Source organism: Ambystoma mexicanum, chromosome 3p, assembly GCF_040938575.1.
Source record: "Ambystoma mexicanum isolate Mex_15411 chromosome 3p, UKY_AmexF1_1, whole genome shotgun sequence".
In the NCBI taxonomy this organism is placed as follows: domain Eukaryota; kingdom Metazoa; phylum Chordata; class Amphibia; order Caudata; family Ambystomatidae; genus Ambystoma; species Ambystoma mexicanum.
In genome coordinates, this window is record NC_090925.1 from 193,469,529 (window position 1) to 193,495,293 (window position 25,765).

At 43.1% G+C, this 25,765-nt stretch overlaps 1 protein-coding gene across 1 annotated transcript in view; it reads right to left on the reverse strand.

Moving 5' to 3' along the window:
• Positions 1–25,765, reverse strand: part of C1R (complement C1r) — a 188,524-nt gene that overhangs the window by 60,948 nt on the left and 101,811 nt on the right. Inside the window, exon 7 of the mRNA XM_069650606.1 lies at positions 8,869–8,990. Within this exon, the coding sequence (XP_069506707.1) occupies positions 8,869–8,990 (122 nt within the window). The remainder of the gene's footprint in view (positions 1–8,868; positions 8,991–25,765) is intronic.

Consider the following 25,765-nt stretch of genomic DNA (forward strand, 5'->3'; position numbering starts at 1 on the left):
TGCTGGAGGGGGAGAGTGGGAAGAAACAAGGAGGGAGGGGGAGGAAAACAAACAAGCTACTATTGTACTAGGTCAAACAAGATTTCGGATAGAGTAAGAGCTATGACAAAGATAAGGAGGAGGGGTGAAAGGGGGTGTAGGAGATGAGACAGACAAGCAACTCTCGTACTAGGTCCGACGACATTTCTGACATAGTAGGAATGTTAAACAAGAGGTGAGGGGCGGGACGAAGAGAGCAACAAAACAAGCGACTATCGTACTAGGCCTGATGACATTTCAGGTAGTGCTAGAGGGGGAGGGGGGAAGTTGCTTGTCTGTCTCAACTCAGACAAAACCGAACTCCTGCTTGTAGGCTCACCCGACACTCTCAAAAAACTTGACGACCAGTTTAGCCACTTCATCATTGACTCCATCAAAATTCCAGTATCTGAGTCAGTAAAAACCTTAGGTATCTACCTGGACTCAAGTCTGTCCATGACCAGACAAGTGAATGCAATTGCCTCCTCAGCTGCCTACCATGCGAAACTCCTCAATGCAGTCACACCCTAACTCTCCAATGACACCTGCATAAACATAGAAAGGGCTATCACTGGATCACGGTTGGACTACTGCAACGTTCTCTTCCTAGGAACTTCCACAAACAACCTTGAGAAACTGCAAGTTATTCAAAACAATGCCTTACGTGCAGCACAAGGCATTTCCAAAAGAGAGCACATCTCTACTGCCAGAAGAGCCTCCCTCTGGCTCCCCATAACAGAGAGGATCATCTTCAAAGCCCTGACCCTCACCCACAAATGCATTCACCTCACCCCACTAGCATACCTATCACAAAGGATCCACCCTGCCTCATCCTCATGACCTACTAGGACTCCCTATGCCAACCTACTCACCATACCCATGGTAAAAAGAGTAAGAGCAGGTGGTGCCAGCTTCATGTACCTAGCTGCCCTGCACTGGAATGCCCTCCCCACTGCCCTGCGAGCTGAACCGTCACTCACCGCCTTCCGCAAAACCATGAAAACCACCTTATTCGCCTGATCACCTTACCCCTGTCATGACGTCCATCCCCTACATGGATATTTGAACTATGTACGTTTTATGCATAACATGTATTACATCTCTGCACTCCAATGTTGTAATTTATGCATAGTGTAACTAAGCCCGCTGCAAGTAACAGCAGCACAATGCCCCTGGGCTGTCTGTGCGCTATATAAATGTAAAAAATAAAATAAAATAAAATAAAACAAGGAGGGAGGGGGAGGAAAACAAACAAGCTACTATCGTACTAGGTCAAACAACATTTTGGATAGAGTAAGAGCTATGACAAAGATAAGGAGGAGGGGTGAAGGGGGTGTAGGAGATAAGACGCACAAGCAACTATCATACTAGGTTTGACGACATTTCAGATAGTGCTGGAGGGGGAGAGAGAAAGGAAAACAAACAAGCTACTATCGTACTAGGTCAGATGACATTTCGGATACAGTAAGTGCAAAGAGTATAGGAAGGGGAGGGGGGAGAAAAGGGGAGAGGAAAAAGATAGGGAGAGGAAGAGAAGACTGTGAAACAATGAACGGTGTGTGGTGAAGGAGAAGAAGAAGAAGCAGGAGGGAGTGGGCAGGCAAACAGAAATCACAAGCATAAAGGGTGGGCAAGTGTTTAATGGGACAATAAGTTTGCATGTAAACACAGACAAAAATTGAACTAAACTAAATGCATGAAAAGACTGCCAAAAATTAAAATACGCTAAATGCATGAAAACACAGACCCATTTGAACTAAGCTTAATGCATGAAAACACAGCCAAAAATTGAACTAGGCTAAATGCATGAAAACACAGCCGAATTTGAACTAAGCTAAATGCATGAAAACACAGCCAAATTTGAACTAAGCTAAATGCATGAAAACACAGCCAAATTTGAATGGCAACCAGATTCTAAAGATAGCAGTGGGTGCAAACACGCAGTGCAATTAGAAGTGCAAACATGGGAAACAAGCAGAGAAGGAAACAGAGTCAAACGAGTGTAAGCATGTCCAGAGAAGGGAATTAACCCATAGTTATGGAGGTGTGTTATGGAAGTCCAGATTGCTAAGTGAAATAAGGTAGCAACATCATGGTAGTTCAAGTGCCTGGGTGACAAGAAATACCCCGGGAAGCGTTTTGGTAGCGGACAGGGAGCAGGTAGGGGTCTTCGTTGTGGGCCTTAGGTGGGGGCCGGCTAAAGCCTGCCAGTCTCAATAGGCCAGATGTACAGTGGCAAAACCAATCACAGTGCAGGCAAGGGTAGAGGAGGATTCCAGGGACAAGGCTAAAACAGCATTCAGCGACATCAAACATGCATTAGGAGAAGGAACCACAATGACACACCACGATCCTGGCAAACCCACGGAGGTAACAGTAGTTGCAAGTACATGTGTGTTGGGGGCAGACAATGTATTGGCCATTGTGTATGTCAACTGAGCCCTCACAACCACCGAACCAAAATATTCTCACAAAGAAAAAGAGGCCAGAGCTATCCTTTCGGGATGCTGACCCTTTCTTTTGTACTTCGATGGACAGGCATTTGTCATGGTTAATGATCACAAGACGCTGTTTCCACTATTCACAGGATCAGCCCCTCATCCTCTAATTGGAATTGAAAAATGGGCACTTCAACTGCAAGAATATCGATACACATGGGGATATTGATGGATAACCTGACCAACTACCTTTCACAACATCACTGAGGCACCATATTGTCCTAAATGGTACAAGCTTGCCAGACTGACGAATATGTCTGACTAATCAGTAAAACTACAGGCAATCTCATTGCAAGGGATAGAAGCTGCTACAAAAAGTGATTCAGTATTGCAAATAGTCATACAAGCCCACAAAGTGGGCCAGTAAAGATACATACTGGCTGAAAACCGTCACTGTACTCAATCTGCTAACACAGATCTGCAAGTGTTCATGAATGTGCACCTAGAACTCTCAGTAACCCACAAAGTTCTCTTGTAATATGATTGTTGCATCGTGGGACCACAATTTCTATCTAAGAAGGAGAGTCATGCGATTGGTGCACGTGGGATATCAGAGTAGTGTAACAAACGCCTGAGTCCAGGAGTGGATGAATATCAAATCACTTGATCAGAGGAACCCCCTTCCCCACCACAGACAGAATCCCTGAGCAACACACCATTGGGCAATGGCAATATGGATTTCAGTGTCTTCCTGACTTGAGAACACCTGCTGCTATTGGTATACTAATACTCATGATATCCAATGGTGGAGACAGAAACTGTACTAGCAGCTTCTGCTGTCATTATCAAGCTGGAGAAAATCCTGATCAATCATCAAGGGTTATCAAAGGTGGTCGAAACAAACAATGGCCTAGTGTTTCAAGAGCATTAACGGCAAAGCTATCTTTAAAGCATAGAGATCATCCACAAAAATATGACCTCAAGTCTATGGTGAGGCTGAACGGCTTATGTGGGCTCTCGAGAAATCTTTACAGGTTGTCAATCGTCAGGTGCATGATCCTGAGCAGACTTTACACCTATTTCGAAGGGAATATAGACAAACCACTTGTTCATCCACCAGATGCTCACCACTCAACGTGTTGTTTCACGGAATCATCTCTGGTACTCTTCCATGCCATGCAAGCTTGCCACCCATGGTACCCGTCAGCGAGACATTGAAAGGCAGCAGAAAAGACAATGACAATGTGAGCCGGACCAGACGGACACGGGATTACTCCCTTGAAATAGGGGAGTTCCACACCCTGTTTGAAGCTGACCCTGCCAGGTGACAGCTCTCAAGGGGACCATGGCGACCATCTTGCAGAGACATTGACTGTCACATAAAAAGTATCCGGGTTCAAAAAGTTGTGGGGTAGTCCCTGATTGGATGAGGATGAATATGAGCCATTGGGAGGCAAACAGGAAGCTACAGGTAGCTCCAAAAATCACAGAATTGAAACCCAGCAAGAGCAACCCCCGAGGGTCACTCCTGCTACCACCCCTGCCTTGCCCACGCGATATCCAATGCTGGCCTCGTCACTGGCTGTAGGACTGTGAGACTTGATGTGTGAGTGCTTATAACAACATTTGTGACCCCAATTTGTTATTTTGGGAGGGATGTGATGTTGAGAGGCAAGAGCTCCCTTTAATAGGGGCACGTCTCACCTTGCTACAATTTTGCAACACTGTGCAGCTGGGTGTGGATGCACAGAAGTTATATTTTTTAGAAATTGTTTATTAAAGGGAGGTCTCATGCACATCTGCGCACTCTGCACCAGTTCACAAGTCTGAGCAGTATTCGTCAAGCCAGCGCTACACAGCAGTATAAAGCACATGCTTTACTTACGGTGTTCCTGTATACTTTTACGGGAGAACATTACATATAACGGAGGATGTGAGGGTTGTCAATGGAGCAAATTGAAGTAGGAGAAGTGCCATTATATATACAATGGGAAGCCAGCCAGGCACATGAACCTGCCACTGCAGGGCAACACACCCCACTCTTCATCCAAGCCCCCATATCCAAGAAGTGCCTTTCAACATCCTGCACACCACCCCAGTCAAGCACTCCCAGCAGAAACCCATCAGACAAACCTTCAGGTTCTTCAAGAACTTCCCTGTGAAAGCCCTCACGGAAGACCTCACCAACCTCAACCTCACATGGACCGAACACACCCCATCTGAATTGCAACTCTCTACTAGAAGCACTCAATGCCAGCCTCTCAGCCTCCATCGACAGATACATTCCTCTGAAGCAATGCACCTGCACACCGAAACAGCCAGCACCCTGGTACACACAAGAAATCAACCTCAGTAAAAGAGTCATCGGGAAACAAGAGAAATCTTGGCGCTGCTCCAGGACCAGCTATGACCTGGAAACCCTCAAGGAACTCCTAGCAACCCGCCGCCAGCTAATCAACACAGCCAAGGCCATCTGCTATCGGAACCCCATAGCACAAGCCGACAACAGCAGAGTCCTCTTCAAAGTGGTGATGCACTGTGTCAAACCACTACCCGACCCTGCCCTACTATACGTCATCAAAAAAACCACAGCCATCAACACCTTCTTCATTGACAAAATCAGTAAGATTCGCCAGCACAAAGACACCAGCTCTGCATCCACAGACCCATCTCACGACCCTCCTCACAAAATTTCTGCACCATGAACAACATTCAAGACGCTCTCTAGAGAGGACATGGCAGAAACACTGGCCGCCTTCAAAGCCACATCGTATATAGACAACATCCTGCCACCATCTATCCCCAAGACCCTTCTCATAGAAGCTCCCCTTCCGTAGCTGGAGATCATCACCAGCTCCCTATCTCAAGGCACCTTCCCATCTCTCTCTGCTAAAGAAAGCCACTCTGGATCCTGACAACCTAAGTAACTATCGCTTCATCACCCACCTTTCCTTCCTAGGTAAGATCATTGAGAAAGCAGTAGCCGCACAACTGTAGTGACACATCTCCTCAAAACCTACCAATCTGGGTTCAGACCTAGATGCAGCACAGAGATGACAACCAAATAGGTGGTCGGCGACAGCCTCAACATGCTTAACAAAGCCCCCCCCCGCCTCGTGGCTCGACTTGACTGCTGAACAGGTTTTGACACGGTAGACCACTAGACACTCACAGACAACCTACATCAGCACATTGAGATCAGCAAACTTGTTGTATGCTGGTTCAAGTCCTACCTCGCCAACTACCAGCAGTTTGTTCAGATGGACTCCTCCATATCGCCAATACTACCCGTCACCTGTGGACTCCTGCACAGTTCCATCCTCTCCCCAGTGATTTTCAATCTATGGGAAAAGCCACTGGGAGCCTTCCTAGCCACACATAACATCCACATCCACCAATACACCGACCACACCAATATTACCGGCGCCTGACTTCCCAGTGACACCGGGCTATTCTGAATCCGGCGGCCGGGAAGTCAGGCGCCGGTAATTTTGTAATTCCCCATTCCCATTGAGTCCTATTGGACTCAATGGGGAACACAGAAGCACCTGCACCGTTAATAACGGTGCCAATGCTTCCATGAAAATCCGCGGGCGGGTAGTGTTCCACCCGGCCAGGTCTGACCCTGAAGGGCGGGACGGCACCTGCCCACGGAATCTAAGTGTGCCGGTCCGAAAACAATGGTTCCGGTAGGTTTACCGGCACCGTTGTTTCCGGACCGGCACACTCGTAATGAGGCCCTATATTTTTGTTATAAATGTAGATGTTCTTCTTTAACATATTTTGTGAATGGTCTTTGTCAAATATTAACCAAATATCTGATGTAAAGATAATATTTGTATGTATTATCTCATAGAGCCTTCGGATTATAAGACTCCTGGCTTCTCTCACAATCAGTGTGCGCTCTTCTTTTCTCACAGGTATCTCTTGGCCTTTGACCTCCGATTTGGGGAGCCTGAGGTCCACAACTCTCCTTGGGCAACACAGGTGTCTGATCCTTTCAGTCCCCTTTGTGTTACTGGCATTATCTTACTCGTTAGTGCCCCTTAATTTCCATAGGACAATGTCAGAACTTGTATACCTATACACATAGTTCTTTTCTATTGTCTCTTGGTGCTGCCCTCCACACTTTGCATTTTCCAGCCCCTCCCATTTTCTCTGGGGTCTCAGGGCCACGACTCGCATCAGGTAGTATTAGGCAGCCCCCTGGCCTGTTTCAAGACTAAAGCGCTTTTACCAGCGCACCTGGCTGCTTGCACTACTTCCCTTCCATGCTGGGGCGTGTCAGAACTACACTTCCCATCCAGCAGTGCGCTGGTCTGTTCACCACATAATGTCCTCCTGCTTACTCGATGGGGAGATACACCTCCCTCCCAACCAGATAAGTGTTGTGGCTCGTTTACCCCACAAATTAAGCAAGTACTCACAACAACATAAAACAGACAAGAACAGATCATCATGTGTCTGGCCCTGATGTCCACATGCACTGCTCCTGTGTTGCTGTGCTCACAGCTCAGGCACCGGCAGTACATGGCACGCAGAGAAGCTCAACTTTTGTGTTAACTGATCCGAAAAGGTTCTTTCGGATTGAAATACAAATATTTTAATTTAAGGTAATTACTGGGCACAAAACCTATATTTTACAACACCAATGCCTAGGTTTAATTTTTATTTATTTTTACTTGCCTAAAAATACCCAAGTCAACAAAGACAACTACTATTTTACTCCCCGAAAAATGCTTTTACTCCCAACTTTCAAAAGTAGGGAGCAACACACTCACTCCTTAAAATCTTATCTCGAGCTCTAAAACCTCGCATAATATAGAGTGGACTTGTCTGGTCAGCACACTACTTCCTTTGACTTATACAAGCATGTACTTGATTAGCCTCCCCCTCCATCCCCCTCCCCCTTGAGGTAGCTGAGTAGGGAGTATCAGAACAATTACTCCTATCACGCTGTACACTTATCATGTCACTGTATCACTTTTTCAATGGACTTCAATAGTTGGGGAGTACCAGGACTACCACTCCCATTAAGTAGTGCACTGGACTGGTCAATTTACTGTTCCACTTGACTTTGCTTTGGAGAGGTTTAGGACTACAACTCCCATCAAACATTGCCCTGGTCTTGCCAATGCTCTGCTGTGCTTGACTTACCTTATTGGGGAGTATCAGGACTATAACTCTCATGAAGGAGGCCATGTCTCAACATACCATTACCCATGACTTTGCCTGTTCGGGAGTATCAATGCTACACCTCCCATAACGTGTTGCAGTCCTCTACTCAGCGTACAGCTTCCCTTGGCTTAGTGGTTGGGGAGTTTTGCTGCATCCTCCAGCAAAAGGCAGTTCACTTTCTGTGTCTGGGTTCTCTGTTGGTGTGCAGTTTGCTTCAGGATGTGTTTTTCTCACTGGCTCCATGTGCCTGGTAGGTCTGTGAGGAATAGGGTCAGGCTCTTACTCTTTCCCTGGTTTGCAGCTACGGTGTTTGGATTTGCTTAACCTCATAGGCTTTTGGATGTGCAGAGGTTTGCACCTGCTGTTCATCTGGTCTTCACCCACAGCAAGTCAGGTTAGTGCCTCTCTGCTTGTAGGGTTTCTCTAATCTTGGCTCCCAGCGTATCTCGCTCTTTTCTGTTCAGTATTCCGTTCAGCGGCCTTCTGCTTTGGTCACTTTTTTGTTCCCTGCTTCCAGTGGCTTAGTCTAGTGGCTCTATATCATCTTTCTCAATCTCATTTTCCAGTCTCGGAAGGATAGCTCAGGGGCAACGTGCTTGCCTGGGAAGCAAAGACGACACAGATCCCCGGGTCCGTGCTTAGAAACCTCTGGGTATTAAGCATGTTATAAATAACATATCATCTTGTAGCTTTGCTTCCCTTCCGTACTCCATAGAGTTCCTCTTCCTCTGGTCAGGCTGCTGCAGATTTTCTCCCACATCTCTCCATGTCCCGCGGTATTATGCCTCTCACAGTTCTCCATAGGGTGCTTTACCCTCCAGTCTGGCAAGTGAGGGGGTCCTAGATATACTCTCTCTGCCTCATGATGCAATCGGCTGCTCTGGTCACGACACCAGGCTCGCTCTCCATCCTCTAGTTGGTATCTGTTCCCCCTTTCCATGACTGGTGGCTCTCTTCACATGGCCAGATAATGGGAGAAAGGAAAGCAAGACTTATTTCCTTCGTGTCTAAACTCTACAAATGGGACTCCGTCATCACACATCCCAAAATGCGTTTTCACTCCTTATGTTACTGCACTTTGCACCTGGCTCTGGGGCCTTAAGTTACGCTTCAGAAAACCTTAACATAATTGGGCAGGACTAGAGAGAGATAAAGAGAAGAGGACCTCAAACGGATGTAGACAGCCCTGGAGGAAACAGTTCAGAGTGCACAGGAAGTTATGCGCGAGACTCACCTGCATGAGCTTATACCCAGTCTTACAGGTCACGATGAAGTAGTCTTGATAGCGATAATCTGCAATCCAAGGCTTGACGATGCTGTACTCATCGTTCGGGACAGGTTTTGGGCAACGGACCACTGGTGGGGTTGGGGGATAGCAGAGAGTTGAATTAAGAAACTGTCCTCCAAGTACAAGTGAGAAGAAACATTTCCAAATATATGTACTGACAATGTAATAAATATCAGCAAAATAATCTATATGTATAATGCATCTTATGTTGACATAATATATGATATTCACAACACTATGCATATTATAGGTCAGCGGTCGCCACCCTATAGTTAAGTCGAGCCACACTCCCATAGGAAACCCCAAAATATTAATTGCTATCAACTTTTGACTCGTGTGACGGTTGTGGCCAAAATTCTAAAGACAATTAGGGGCGCATGGGCCCCCTCAGGCATCAACATTTGGGAAAGTACAGTTAAAAAATAAAAAGTTATTAAGAAAAAAATTAAAATAAAACAAACTTGTGGCTTAGTCCCCATTCATTTTCCCATAGACAAAAAAGGTCAATTCATGTTCCACCGCCAGTCCAAACCGCTGGATGGATTTCGACCAAGTTCAAAACAGCTTGGGCGATTCATGTGTGGTTTGGGGGTATTCTGTCCAGTAGTTTTTTAAATATTTGATGGAAATGCGGGTGCCCCTTCTCCAGAAAATATAGCTATATCTCAGGTAAATTGCAGAGAAACCAGGTGTTTATAAATGAAACAGCCGCCATCTCTTTTTTTTCTCGATGCGAGAGATAGCCGCAGGTATAGCTGAGGCTATAGGAAAACGAAAAGCAGGAAAAAAGCAATTTTCAGGTTAAAAAAACATAAAAATGCCATGAGGCTAGAGGTGGGGGGGAGTCAAGAGGACATCAAGTGAAATTGGAGGGGGTCTAGGGACAGAGTTTGCAAGCTTTTCTGTAACCTCGGCTATCGTACCAAATAGCTGCAAATAGCCGACATCTCCAAGCATACTGCGTCACAGAAACAGCGTTTGTTGTGGGGGGAATGGGAGAGGCCGGGGAGGTGAAGAGGACACCATGGGTGTGTGGGGAGCAGGCACAGCGGAGGGGGACACTTGGTCAGGGCCTGGATGGGGCAGGGAAGCATTTTTTTGATTTCAGTCTTTTAACAATATTCATGGCTATAATGACTACAGATAGCCGAGAGTATCTTGAGTTCTGTACCGCGGGCTATAGAAAAAAAGTTTACAAAATATATATAGATATTTATACAGCTATAGTGACGAAGGTCATGGCCGAGGACACAATAGGCATCTGGGACTCCCATGCATGCAATAACTGGGACTGAGCCACTTCAAGCAAAATGGCCTGAAGGGGACAGCCCCTTTCTTGCTTTGAAGCTAAGCAAAAGACTGTGGGCCGATGGCCACTTTGCAACAATTAGGGACTAGTACCAAAATGAGCATGTGTTTGCTATCTTTTAATAGATTTTCTTTTGTTCTCACATGACTTTCTTGGGGGAGCTACCCTTTACTAAGTAAATCTTGCTGAGATCCTACTTTGCGTTTTTGTCTCTCGCGAGAATATATGGCTATATATCCCACTGCACTCCCCCTTCTCGTGTATACGTAATCGATTCTTTCGAGAAAAAAAACAAAGGTCTTCAAATTGAAAACTCTTCATGTGCCTCACTGAAACTTTAAATGTGCACAAATCCTACTTTAAGCGTTCCCTAGTGTGACAAATCTGTGGATGTTGTCCCTTCTCCTCTAGGGGGAGACATTTCCCATAGGGACAAGGGCGGTGAACCCACAGTATAATAATCTCCCGGGGGTGGTGCACCGGGGAGGATCACATGGGAGAGGAAGCCCCTATGTGATCCTATGTGGGGTAGGGGCGACCATCCCCTGAGAACGCAGTATACCTCTGCTTTGTTAGACCTTGCCTCTTCTTCCCAGTCTAACGATCCTTCCCTCTGCCCAACTTGTGCCAATATCTTTTATTGTAAAGGCAGGCAACCCAGTATGCTATACTCGACTAAATCACCAGAGGACATAATGTGCTTTCCATATAGTTCCAATGCAATTACTGTGAAGAAGAAGTGGACCCGGAGTATGACGATCACTCCAGCAAACCAGAGTGAATGGTCTAGTCTTTCACAGCATTTCATTGGTCAAAGGGAATACAAAATAATAGAGGGAAAGCAAGATGGAGAGAGCCATCCTCTGAGGAGGAAACCAGGGATACGCAGACCCGGCTAGCAGGTGATGCTGTGCACGGAGGTGAATGGGAGCACAAAGGTAGTCCAGAGAGAAGGAGTTACTTTGTCCGCTGCCCGAGCAACACTCAGGGCGTCCCAAAGTCTGGAGAGCTGTGGGAAAGAAGAACCATAGCCCAAGAAGGAACCAGTGACTGGTGGGCAGACTGAGAGGTGCTAGTGATTCGGGAGGAAATCAGGGAACCACCGCAGAGTGCAAGATAAGAGGGACTGGGTCCCTGTGAATAACAGAGAGAGAAATAAACAAGTACGTGCTTAGCAGGAGAGTAAACCAAGCAGGCCAGAAACATTATTGCGAGTCTGGGTCCTGCACCCATATGGGATCCCAGGAATAAGAGGGCCGGGGACTCTGAGAGAAATATGGACAGTCCAGAAGGGCATATATGCTTGGCAGGAGAGTAAACAAAACTATTGTGAAAAAGCCTTTCGAGTCTGGGACCCACACCCATATGTGAGCCAGCGAATGAGAGGGTCTGGCACCCTGAAAGCAAAAGAGATAAACAAGAGGAAACCATATGCTTAGCAGGAGAGTACATCAAGCTTGTATAATTAATAATTGCGAATCTGGGACTCGCACCTATATGAAGGTCTTAAAGTAAAGTGAAGAGCATTCAAGAAAGTACGGGGTCTGGGGCCCAAGAAGGGGAAAAGAGAGGTTTAACAGTGGCTAGCCATTATATTTCCCTGGGATATGTTTGGAAGGAGAGTGATCCAGACATAAATCCTCCGTGAACAAAGAAGGACTGTTCACGGGAAAAGCTGGATACTTTTGTTGTGCATCTAAAGGAAAGGAAACTACATAAGGGGGAGATGAGCTCCTTGGTTACCAAGTAGGATAGGAAGGAATCCAGGAATCCAGGGGAAAGGAGCTAATCCCTAGTCATTGGAATTTGTGAAAAAGGAACATTTGTTTTGTTTGAGAACCCAAGACATTGGGAACTTTCTGTTGATAACAACTGTCTTCATCACTTTAGTTCTGAATACAGCATTCTTGCACATTACATTTGAGTTAATAGTGTCGCGGTCAGAAGTAGGGTTTTTGGACAAGACAGTGACTGACTATTAATTTGACATCCCGACATTTTCATTAGATTTCTTTGAGGCAGGGCATCCCCTCTTAGATTTTGGGATAGAGAGGCTGTTTTCACAACCCTTTTACTGAATAATAAAAGTTTATAACCAAACCTGTGCCACATTTGTGCCTGAGCCTTACTCTTGCACCCTTACAGTAGCCATCCCCAAGCTCATCAATATGCCCAGGTTCACCCTCCTCTCACCCATCTTGAAGGCAAACACTGCCCCATCGTAACATCATTTTAAACTTGATTCCTTTTCCATTCTCTGAGGAATTCTTGTGAGAATATCTTTGATCAGCCAAAACCCTAACTTGTTGCAAAGCCCCATGGGAGATATTTAAAAGGTCTCTGCTAAATATTTTTTAAACCACTGAATGGATTTACTCCAAACCATCAAAGGGCACATCGGTGCAGCTTTGTGCTCAAGTTGTTTTGAATTTGAAGCAAATCCTTCCAGTGGTCTATGTTGTGCGCCTGCTCAACGAACACATTTTTGCATGTGGGCAAATTAACGAAAAAAGATGAACAATACCCCCTTTTTTAACCGTTGAATGAATTTGCACCAAACTGCCCATACTTGAGAGGCCCGCAACAGAAAACATATTTGGAAAATGTCATACACATGCATCAAACAAATCAAAGGTTTTCAGCTACACAATTTCTACTAAGTCAATGTAAGTTAGGTTTCACCTTAACAACAGGGCAATGACCCATTTGCCCTACAATAAATTCATACATATATATGTATCAGTGGCAGCATAGTATTTATTAATTATACAATATATATTGACAACACTATATAGATTACAGGGCCGGTGGTAGCGGCCCTGTAGTTATGGTTAAGTTGCTCAACTCATAGAAAGAGCACTTCTTGGGTGGCTTATAATTTTGCCCCCCCCTGGACGAATCCTCACCCAACAAGCAAGCAAATGATATGGCCCCCTCAGAATGTTTTTGCAAAGTTTGGTGCGGTTTAGTCGGGGGTGGAGGAAAAGTTATAGGGGGAGTCCCAAAATGTGTGGAAATCCCCATAGATGCAATGGAAAAAAAATTTGCTCATGCCTACAGCCCAAACCGCTGCACAGATTTTTAGTAAATTTGCGCCAGGAGCGGTGGCTTGGTCCCAAAAGGGTGCTTTTGTAAATTTGGTGTAAATCTGTCCAGTAGTTTTTTTAAAAATGGCCAAAAAGTAGGTAAAATAAAAATTAGTGATATCTGGGTACGATCCGCAGGCTCACTTCCTGATTCGGGGTCCGCAGACTCCACTGGACCAATCAGCGAGCAGCGTGATGTTTGCGGACACCATACAGGCTCACTGATTGGCCAATTAAAAATGTGAGGTGCGTCAAAACGTTTGAAATGGATGCCATGTTGGATTCGCGAACAGTGCACGTAGTCCGTGTATATCGCAGTAAAAAACACATTGCACTTGTCAAACAATGAAACTGGGGAGGTGAGGAGTGATGTGGATGGGATGGGATATGGCCATAAAAAGCCAAAAATCAGGCGTTTTTTCATCTCCGAAGACTGCGAACATCTCAGATGTTCAGGGACATTCATACATATGTGATGTCATCTTTGATGTCCGGGGTGTTAGACTTAGCAGTGCACGGTGGTGGCGCAAGTTTTGGTTGTTTAGCTTAACTGGTGAATTTCTGGGGTTTTTCAATTTTACTTGTAACCATAACGTCCCTTTAACAACATTTTTCTGTGAATATATATATATATATATGATCAGGTGGGAACTCAGCCACATCAACCCCTTTTGCCTACATAGCCATAGGATGAATATCCCGTCCAACGAATACCTTCAACTCAAAAATATTTTATTTAGAGAAACGGACATTAATCGCACTACCGCAGCTTAGTCATGTTTTTCACATGGACGAAACAATCAAGCAGGACAAATACTTATAGGTTCACAACATTAAAACAATTAGCCATACACACCATTGAAGGTTAACAATAAAAGTGCAGTTGTGCTGGTTACCGGTTACCAACACGTTATATTCATCTTGTGTAAAAGCACGCTGACAACCTTACCTCCAAACAAAAAATTTGAAAGGTAGATATAATTTACTACATAATGCAATTAATGGACAATTTTATCTGCACTGGTGGCTAGTAGCAACATCTTTCATGTAAATACTAATTTCAAAAACAAGCACTTACAAAACAACAGTTACAACAATATTTCCCATAAATATCGAAAACTTATAGATCATAGACAGTGGTTAAACATATATATTGGTGAAAATATGGAGCTCATTTCAGGTGGCTTCTTAAAGGAGTACAATCTATACTGCACAAAATGATAAACTTTTAATGTATTGAGGTGGGCGCAGTTCTCCAACCAATCCCACATCTCAAACGTTTTCCTAGAGCATTCTGAACTTCCTCTGAATAACTAACTCCTCTGCAGGTCCAGCAATATTTCCTCTAGAAATGTTGTCATAGACCCATGCAGTGGACAGGTGGTATGCTTTTTGAGTAATTCTTGGTGGACTGCTATTAAGAGTGGATTTTTTGTTTCACTAATCATCTTCAAGTAGAACCCTGCCCTCTTTTGGAGAAGGTAATCCTAACTCTAGCCTTATAAGGGCCACAGGTACGCAGGGAGGTAAGTCAAGGATCCGTCGGCAAAATTTCCCTTCAATAACCTGGAGCCATTTCAAATCCATATGTAGAAGGGCTTCTGGCCATATGTCATCATCGGGGTAAACACTTGCATATATAATTGGCGCGTGTCCCATAATGTAAAACCACCCTGCTTAATAGCAAAGCTAGAGAACAGAGCAGACACTTGCGCTGCTCTAATGGTGCATGTTTGTTTGCATGTAACATAGTCACCCCTGGCCTCGAAATCAATTCCCAGATAGCGACATTGAGGAGCATATAAGATATTCACTTTGCCAACCATAAGGTTGACATGAGTTTCTCTTTTGCTAGTATATCTCAAGACCTTAGTCTTTAGGCCATTACTATCAGCATATTCCCATAATGCCATAGCAGATCGTGGTAGCCCACTGATGGTACTGTCAAAAATTACCAGGTCATCTGCATACGCTAACACCAAACAGGGGGCCTCACCAATTTTTGGGGGACAGTTTTTGGCTGCAGCTATTGCCACTGGTATTTCATACACATAAAGATTATTTAGAAGTGGAGCCGTGACACAACCCTGCTTTACCTTCCTGTTCTGCTGGACCTTTTCTGTCATATACCCTTCCTGGTCCAATATGGGTCTGACTGAGGTATTTTGAAGTAATAGTCTGAGATAATACAAAAGCCCATCAGGGCAGCCCATAGCTTCCAGTTTGATCCATAATCGACCTCTGGGAATTGAGTCGAACACAGCTTTAAAATCTATGTACAATGCATACAGCAGGTGCTGCCCCCCTCTACACGCCCTAGTGCCTAGGATATCACGCGCAGAGTGCGTGCTGGGGGCTCGAGCTTCCCATCAATGGAAGCCTCTCTCTGGAACAACCTCCCAAACGAGATCAGATCAATCGAATCCCATTCTGCCTTCCGCAAGGCATTAAAAACCAGGCTCTTTGTCAAGAGGGTTTACCCATGTACGATTCCTGACATATGCTCCATCTCTGAATGTTTCACACCTTACATTGTATGTATAAGACTGTTTCTCTGTAACTGTACCAACCAAAGCAAAGTTTTTCTGGGCCGCTTATTGTAACCCTCAAGCAAGCCTTCTTAAGTTTGCTTGATAGCGCCTCTATGCCCGTGGGCTGCAGTGTGCTTTACAAATGCAAAATAAATAAATAAATATCCATCACTATGAGATTGTGGGTGGTGGACTAACCCGGTTGGAACCCACTTTGGAATTTACACAAGATGTTTGCTTCATCAACCCACGTCTGCAACTCTTTGAGCAGTAATGAGGCAAACAATGTTCCTGTTGTATCTAACATTGATAATAATCTATAGTTGTTAGGGTCCAGACAATTCCCCCTTTTAAAGACGGGAATCAAGACCGCTGTTTGCCAAGAGTAAGGTATTTTGCCTTGAGCCAAAATTTTCTTGAACAAGATAACTAACAAACTGGCCCAGAACTCTGGCTGACTCTTGATGACTATATTGGCCAGTCCATTCGGACCAGGAGCTCTAGAAGACTTTAACTCTTTAATCTTGCTCAATATTGCATCATACGATGCATTGATGGGTGATCTTAATGGGGCTCCTCTCAATGGTGTTGAATCCTCAGCATCTAAAGATGAATTACGATTTAAGAAACCTTATCCATTCTGCACCACCAATTGGATTCACAAAATGTCCTTTAACAGTCCCCCACGCCTCAGTTCAGAGTGTCCAAATGCTTTGTGTGTTTTTTGTACAAATAGTCTGCACTAATCTTTGGCATGCTTGGTTTCTTGATGGTAGATCTATATTTATTCTTGATTTTCCTCACATTACCACAATATAATTCCACAGGGATATTCACTTTCTTCATATTACGGAGGTGTGTTCTCAGACCCCTCTTAGCTTCTCTAATCTCCTTGTTGTAGGGGAGTTTGCTAACCTTTGTTCTTATCATTGAACCCATAGGGGTTGCTGCATGCTTACCAGAGAATGTTAAGATCCAATCTTCTATTGAATTAATAGTCATAGTGCTAAAGTCGGGTAAATAAGAAAATCTCTCAATGGCTAAAGCTTCAATTGCCTGCTTTATGTTCTTATAGGACCAGCTGATTATTATACCTGCAGCATTATCAACATTTACTTTACCCATGCTCCTCTCAACGGGACCACCACTAGAAACGTTGAAGACACACCGGGGGCCAGCATGGTCACTCCATTTATTAGGAATAACTTCCATGTCTTCAACGTGTAGCTGCAGTTAGGGGCACACAAATATGTAATCTAAAGTACTACAAGATACTCCATTGGTCCTTGTGTGCTTACCAGGGTAATCACTAGCTGTTTGGTCATTGATCATTTCTAAATCCCAATAATCAAACAGTTGGACCCATCCCAACCCCTCCAAATCATTCTTAGTGTGGAACATTACACATTTCGCTTTTAGCTTAGGGTTCTGGGTGCCACCGCCTCCCCTGTCATGTGGCAGTTGAAGTCACCAACCACTATTGTAGCTGTGTTTCCTAGCTTTGTCAGCCAAGATGCCAATAGATCATGCAGGGCATTTTGTATTTGCTCCCTTAGCACCGCTCCAGGGGATTATAGAGACTTACAAGAAGAAATCTTTCAAGACTTCCCTCACAACCATATTCCACCTGGACTGCAATCAAATTATTCTCTTGGTTGCAATTAATCCGCCTAGAGACCAGTGTATTTACCACCCCCATAAGCAGATCCCCAAAGGGTCTGCCTCTTTCATCCCTCTTAACATAGGACTGGTAGTTAACATAACGATCTAGTATCAGGTCCATAGCCCATGTCTCTTGTAGGCAGATAGAGCTATATTGTGCAATGAGGTCGACTGAACCCTCCGAGGTCAATAGATGGGCAAAGCCTCAATGTTTTGCCATCACCTCAGAAAGTGACTCTGCTAACCATTTTAAGACTTGCTGTACATCAGAGACTTCCACCTTCTTTCCTTTGGATATGCTAGGACATTCTAGTTCCTTTAGTGGTGTTACTGTCGCCTCATACAAGCAGCTGTGGTCAACTTCATCCAGATCAACATCAATCTCAACATCAACTGCCATCAATTCTTCTTTGAATGTTCTAATCATCTGTGCCATTGATAGGAATTTGCAATGTAAGGCAGAGACATTAGGATTAGGTCCTTTCAGTGGCTCCACAAATTGGAAGTCATCTGATTCAATGCTCGCAATTGTGGAACTGAGTATAGTCTGGTCAATAATTCAGATTGTGACAGCCATCTATGTTCACCACTTTGATATAGATTCTTAATCAGGCAAATACGATTGCCGGACAGATCTTTTCGATCTTCACCCGACGTAGTCGGTGTTATGGCTGGCTTACTCCACCCAGTTGGTGAACACAGGGGTTTATCTGGACTCAATACTATCCTCTCTTCTTCCCCCTGGTCCTCTACCTCTAATAATTCTACATCATCCACCAACTTTCCATCTTCTCTTGCTCTGGTAGCAACCAGCTAGTCAGGCGACCATCACTTATGGCGTTTTTTCCTTAGCTCTAGCCGCTCATTTCTTTGCTTTCTTAGAGCGTGAGCCGGGTGTCACCGATTCTCCCACTGGAGAGACCAAAATACTTGGTTTCTTGCTCTTTTGCTCCTTCCTCGCCATTCTAGGCTGCTTTCGTGAGAAGAATACTTCGAGGCTTTGTTCCAAGTCCAAATTAGTCTCTTTATCTTGCTGATCTTCAATATCTTGAATGGCTTTAGACAAGTTCGCTTCTGCCTCCTCACACTCTTTTCCCTCATGCTCCTGAGCCATTGTAAGTGTGTTAGTGTTGGCCAAAATACGCCCAGACATTTGCAATAGAATCTTAAGTGCAAATTCTAGGGATGTGACTGGTGATTTTATCTCAGCTATTTCATTTTCCCCAGGGTAGGGACAAATTGAGTTCTCTGCCTCCATATCAGGAACATCCTCCATTGAGGCCATTGCTAACTTTGGGGAGGCTGATAATTGTCCCATGCCCCCAGCAAGACTCGATAATCCAGGGGGAATATTCGTGGGACTTTCACCCTGCATTACACCGCTACTTCCCACCATCATGGGTATTTGTGGTGTCATCCCCCTCTATGTTCAAGCACAATATCCAATAGTGAATTATTGTCAATGTCATCAAAGTTCGTTGATCTCATTAAGCCACTACCACTAAAGCCTGGAACTATAGTTTCCTCAATGATTGTTGAGTTAGTTTCTGGAAGAGGATTCAGAGGAAAGAACTCGGTAATCACACCTTGATCAGAAGGAATTGAGTTATTTGCTTTCTTCTTTAATTTAGTTTTCACCCCCACAGACTCATCAGTCTCAAAGTTCTTAATATTGGTTTGCTTCTTCATTTTCTGCAAGGTAAATTTGGTCTGAGTGGACCTTTTCCCGGGTGGCATTTTCTACCAGCTATAAATGCAAGGTTTAGGTTAAGAGCTACTTTGTGTTCCAATAGCCCAACTTTCCGGCAATCCTTTATTCACTAACACAGCGGCTGCTGTTAGGATAGAGGGAATTTCACCCATGTAGCAAGATCAAAGGCAATTAAGCCCATAGTCTCCTGCTAATCACAGTTAACCGCTTCAGTTATTTTGGAGGTCGAAGAGAGATTACCGTGCTCACACTTAAGTCAATGGTATAGTCCATACATAGTCTTAACTACGAAACTACTTACAGCAGTCACTTATCACAACTGACCACAGACGGCGTGCCAAGTTCCACAGTTACGCTGTACAACCTCACCTTATTCCTGCAGAAAGTAACGTGAGCTAGCTCTCATCGTTCCCTGAGACCCTCGCCACCCACGCACACCAGAGCCAAACAGCCTCGAAACAGTCTCCATCCTTAACTCCTGCGGGCTTCACGCCGCAAGGTCCAGCTATCAATGATTAAATAGCGAGATGCAGGGGGCGTGGCCAAACCTTGCCGGTGTTGTTCAGAGGCACAGTATTTCCTTTTGAATTAGCCACAGCTCCGTGGAGTATGTCACACACCCCGAGATTAACAGGGTCACAAACGTAGACAGCACAAGTCTCACGGCAACACCAGCACCACAGCCGCGAAACAGTTTCTGCCCTTAACTCCTATGGGCTTCATGCCACAAGGGCCAGCTATTACTGATTAAATAGCGTGATGCAGGGGGTGTGTTGCCAAACCTTGCCGGTGTTATTCTGAGGCACGGTATTTCCTTTTCAATTAGCCGCAGCTCCGTCGAGCGCTTCACATGCCCCAAGACTAACAGGAACACAAAGTAGCAAGCGTAACAAATGTAGACAGCACAAGTCTCACGGCAACACCAGCACCAAATCCGAGAAATAGTCTCCACCGTTAACTCCTCCGGGCTTCAGTCTATTCAAAACCTCTCCTGTATCTTTAACATATGAAAGGAGGCTCTTTAAAAGGGTAATACGTAATAATCAATACAGCTTGATGTAGGTTCAGCAAAGGAGCCTATAGAACCAACTATTGGCTTCCCTGGTGGGTTCTTACTATCTTTATGAACTTTGGTTAGTAAAAGCTAGGAATGGTGGGATGTTTCAGATAAATATATGTGAATTCCTCCTTATTCAGTACACCAGAATTGACCCAATGTGTTAGTTTATCTTTCAGTTACAAATTGAATTCTGTTGTAGGATCATCATGCAAAGTTGATAAACACTTTGGTCTTTAAGTTGTACTTGTGCTTCTGGCACACAGAATTGGTGGCCCCATAGTACCACATTAACCCCTTAATCAGTGGGTTCAATTACCCAATCTTTGTTGTCTTGTCACTTTTTATTTAAGGTTGATTGTTCCAATGGGGGCATGCACCCATGGTATCTTGGAACCAATTTAATTTGTGTCTGATTTAACTGAATTTTCAAATTGAAAAATGTAATGATCATCTATAATAGAAGGTACAAATATGGATTCTGGTTTGAAATGACTGTTGGACCAAACCATGGGAGCTCATGGTAGATAGGGGCTCACCAATTAGATTGAGATCTTCACATGCTTGTAAAAATTCTAAACATGTCAAGTTTCCACTCCTTTTATACTTAGAGTGCATGTAAAATTAGGAGATGGGTTTTCCACAAATTTTCTGTTAACAACATACTTTTGTAGACACACATTTTTTCAAAAATGAAAGATATCTTTTTGCCATGGGACAAAAGATATATGATATATATATATATACATATATATATATATATATATATACTTCCTCAGGCAAGTATTACATTATTAAAGCAGCTCAACATATTTAAAGGATAGAACATATTACTTTCTCATGTGACATCATCAAACAGGCGCCTTATGAACAACAAACAAATACTTTAAGAACAACATGCCAATAAGAGCACCATCTGGTAAGTGCTAAATAGAATACAAAATTAGTGCAATTACACTTTCACAATACTATAATGGAGTTAATGCCCCTAAATTTGATGAATTTCAGAAAGTAGAATGTTGACAAAACAATATCTCCTAGAAAGGTACGAGCGAAAGTGCAAGCGCAAAACACACAAATAAATCCAAACCAATTAATAAAGCAAAACAATTTGTAGCAAATTCATAAGTTTGAACGTGATAACTAATAAGGAAAGCACAGTAGATACTACAACAGCAGCAAAAAATAGCTGTCATGAGCACCATATAAATTGTATTTGTGCAAAAAACTGCTAAATTATTACACACTTTCAAAAAAGCATTTTGCCTTTAAAATACAAAAACACATATTAGAATTAGCCAATAAAAGCCAAGTGGTAGTACAATGTAAAAAACACCATCAGCAAGAAACACTTGTTGAAATAGACAAACGAACAAAGCAAATATAAACTATGAAAGGTACATGGTTACCACTAATAGATCATATGCATATTATGATTAGTCAATCAGATCCAAGTGGAAGTACAATGTAACATACACCATAAAAAAAGAACTAGTAAAAATAGACAGATGCTGAGCATAAAAAAATACAAATGATTTTACAGTTCAAATCGTACATTAATGAAGGTAACCATGTAATTGTTCATCTCCACTGTGCCCATTAGGGTTCCTGGAGTTAAATCTGACAAATAATTTTGATTGTAGCTGGCATAGTTTAAGTTCCCTATTGCCCTTCCTAAAATGTTCCGGTAGATGTATGAGCGCAAAAAATCTCATCAAACTTACATCACCACTATGATGTTTTGTAAAATGAGTAGTTAAGGAGTAGGCTATTTTTCCATTTCTTATAGCCCTCTAATGGCGCAAGATGCGCAATGTTAATGGTCCAATAATGGAACCAATGTACATACCATCACATGGGCATAGTATGGCACAAACTACAAATGTTGTTAAATGTGATTGATCTTCCATATTCTATGGTCATTGTCATACTTAAAATGATCAGTCACCAAGGCAAATTGACATATTTGACATTTTTGGCATTTGTAAAAGCCGTTAGGTCTTTGCAAATCGGAAAGCCAATTGGTTTCCATTTCCCCTCTGGTTTCATCGCTAAGCGATATGTTATCCTTAAAGGAAGGTGCTTTAGAGAAAGTAACTTTGGGATAAGCATCCAAGATTTTACATAGGTGAGAATCACTGATAGGTGTGGGCCGATAATGAGATAGAATATGCAGCAGAGAATTAGCTTGACTGCTAAGTGTATTAATGAATCTAATGGATTAATATTCAGATTGCTTTTCATATGATTTAATACATCTGCTCGGTTTAGATTTTTGGCTTTAACGAAGGCACTTTCAATAATATCTGGTGCATAGCCTCTTGCTAGAAACTGGTGCCCAAATGTACATATTTTTTGGGTTGTATACGAATTGTTCATTTTATAACTGTTTGAATTACAATTGACCTTTTCACAATTGACCGAATTGTGAAGGTCAATTGTAACATATATGCGGGGGGAAACCCTCCGCAACCCCCCAAAACCCCATATATATATATATATATATATATATATATATATATATATATATATATATATATATATATATCAGGAAAACTAGAGGAAACAGGGCGGACCGCACTCGCCGTAAATCTAGAAAGGGTCCTACAATCCCGTGGCAGGAGAGAACCCAGGCAATGAATGCAAGTTCACACGTGAAGGATTACATATTAATTTTAATTTTAATAATTTAAAAAAGTAGACAAAGCCTGCACGAAGTGTGCAGGACAGAATAGGGAGGGGGGGGGATAACAGCAGGACAGACAAAAGCAGGACGCCTGGTAAACGGCCCTGCCACAACGCGTTTCGCGCTCAACTGAGCGCTTGATCACATGGCAACACAGAATGGAGAGACACAAATAACAGTTGCATGTAGTCCATCATCTATGTTAACTGGAGGAAGGTGCTATGGAAGACCGTAATGATGGCGGCCATATTTGAACGGAAAATCAACATGGGCCTGCAATGGAATGAATATAGTGTCCTGAGCAGAGCTGGGAAACACAATAAAAAATAAAGTGCCATACAGTCTTCCAATGAACCTAAAGATCCAATATGAGATTCCAATGGATAAAACTGATTATTGTATAAGAAAAATGATTCAAGAATTTTTTTGCCAGACAACAATATATAAAGGATAGCATACATTGCAGCTCATTAGTCTGGATAGACTATTCAAAAGGCTCAGTGCCAGAATACAAAAGCCAGAAGCAGCTTAAAAGCTATGATAGTAACACGTAAAGCAGCAATAAATATATCATATTAATACATGAATATTGTACATTTTGACCAAAATCAACATAAAGTGCAAATGCAAGTTAATCAAGAGCAGCATGTAAGGATGTGCAAAAAGGCAAGATCACATAGGCCCTGATGGTATAAAGTGCAAGTGCAAGTCAGTTAATAAGCAACATAAAAATTATACATATAGGCAGATAAAAATACCATAATAAAAGCAAGTCAGCATTAGGGCTATGTTATAAAACTTTGGTGCAACAAGCAATATACCCTATTGATGTAAGCAAGAATGTGCATTTGGGCCCAAGATGACATAAAGTGCAAGTGCAAGTTGGTCAGAGATGGCATAAATACATGTGCAAAGAGACAAGCTCGCAGAAGCATTGGCAACAAAAAGTGCAAGTGCTGATCAATTGGTAGGCAGCATAAACATTATGCAAGCCAACTAGATTATGTAAACACATATGATTAAGAGCAATCTAAGACATTTAACTGGAAAATGATATCACAGCTGAGGCAATGTGCATTTATATAAGGCTGGCATGACACCCAAATTAGAGCGGGTGAAGTTGAAATAATAATAGTAATCTTAACAAAATCAGATAGCCACAATGGAAAAGGTGTTGAAGAACACCAAAAGTTGGACATGCAGAACAACAGCAAAGAAAATATAGACATGAGAAGTGTCAAATGTGCAATAAGATCACAATAATAATAACAAGAATAACAGCCAGGAAAATACAGGAGTGGGGATGGCCTATTTTATTGGTAAAAGTCTAAAATTCAAAAAGAAAAAAAGAGAAAGAATCCCCAAAGAGAAATATAGGGGGGAGGAAAAGAACACTTTAGTAAATATAAGGAGTATAATCAACTAATCATAATAGACGCGGAAATACATCAGTGATATAGAAAACAACAATCTTAAGTAGTTAAATCGCACCCGATGGGGCCTACGTGCCTATAAATGTATGAAGCTCCTCATCAAGATTGTGGCCAATGGGAAACTTAGTGTCGAAATCCAGAATATATCTGGTTTCTAACTGTCTCAGTTTAAGTACACGATTCCCACCTCTGGGGTGAATCGGAACGTGCGCCACTGCAAAGAATTTGAGAAGGGAGTGATCATTATTGTGCTTTTCTTTGAAGTGCTTGGCCATGGGATATGCGGGATCAGAGTTTTTGATGGCCCTAAGATGCTGTAATATTCTCAGCTTGAGCTTGCATGTAGTACTCCCGACATACCATCTCATGCAAGGACATGAGAGCACATAGACCACAAAAGTGGTATCACAATTCATTGAGTATCTAATGGACTGATGACATTGAGTGACCGGATGCAAGAAGGATTTGCATGAAATAGCATGAATGCAGGCCTTGCATTTGCAACATTTAGAAAATCCTATTGGGGATTCCATCAACGATTTCATATAAGGTGGCTTGGTATTAATAGGTGACAAGAAGCTGGAAACCAATTTGTCCCTAAGTGAGGGTACACGTTTATATGTGATGGTAGGGCGTTTAGAGAGAAGAGGACCAAGATCCTTGTCAATGATGAGAATTCGCCAGTGACGTTCTATGATTTTACGAACCTGATTAGATGCATTGTCAAATGTGACAATCAGGCGGGGGTCATCATTGACGGTAGTTTTGACAGGCTTGATACTGTATAGTAGGTAATCCCTAGAAAGTCCACGTGCCTTGGTATAAGCCTGTTCTATAATTCTGCGCTCATAACCTTGCTTGATAAAGTCCTTAGCCGCCTGGGCACAATGATAATCAAAAGATACCAGATCTGTGCAGTTCCTGCGATATCTAATGAATTCCCCATACGGAATACTGCGTTTGCATGATGTAGGATGACAACTGGTGGCATGTAAGGGCAGGCCAGTATTAGTAGGTTTTTTGTGTAATGCAGTGCATAAACCGGTTCTCTCAAGGGTCACCACTACATCGAGGTAGACAATTTTGGTCGTACTGTTGCATTCTGTGAAACTCAAATTAGACTTGTTGGTATTTAATAATTTCACAAATGATAGCCATTCAACCTTAGTGCCCTTCCATATATCGAAAACATCGTCGATATATCTCCACCATGCAACAATATGTGTGGCAAAACTCGATGTAAGTAGATCGCTTAAGAAAGTGGCCTCCCACCATCCCATTGTTAAGTTGGCATAAGACGGGGCAAAAGTGCTACCCATGGCGGTACCTCTTACTTGGCGAAAGAAAGAACCCTCAAATAAGAAAATA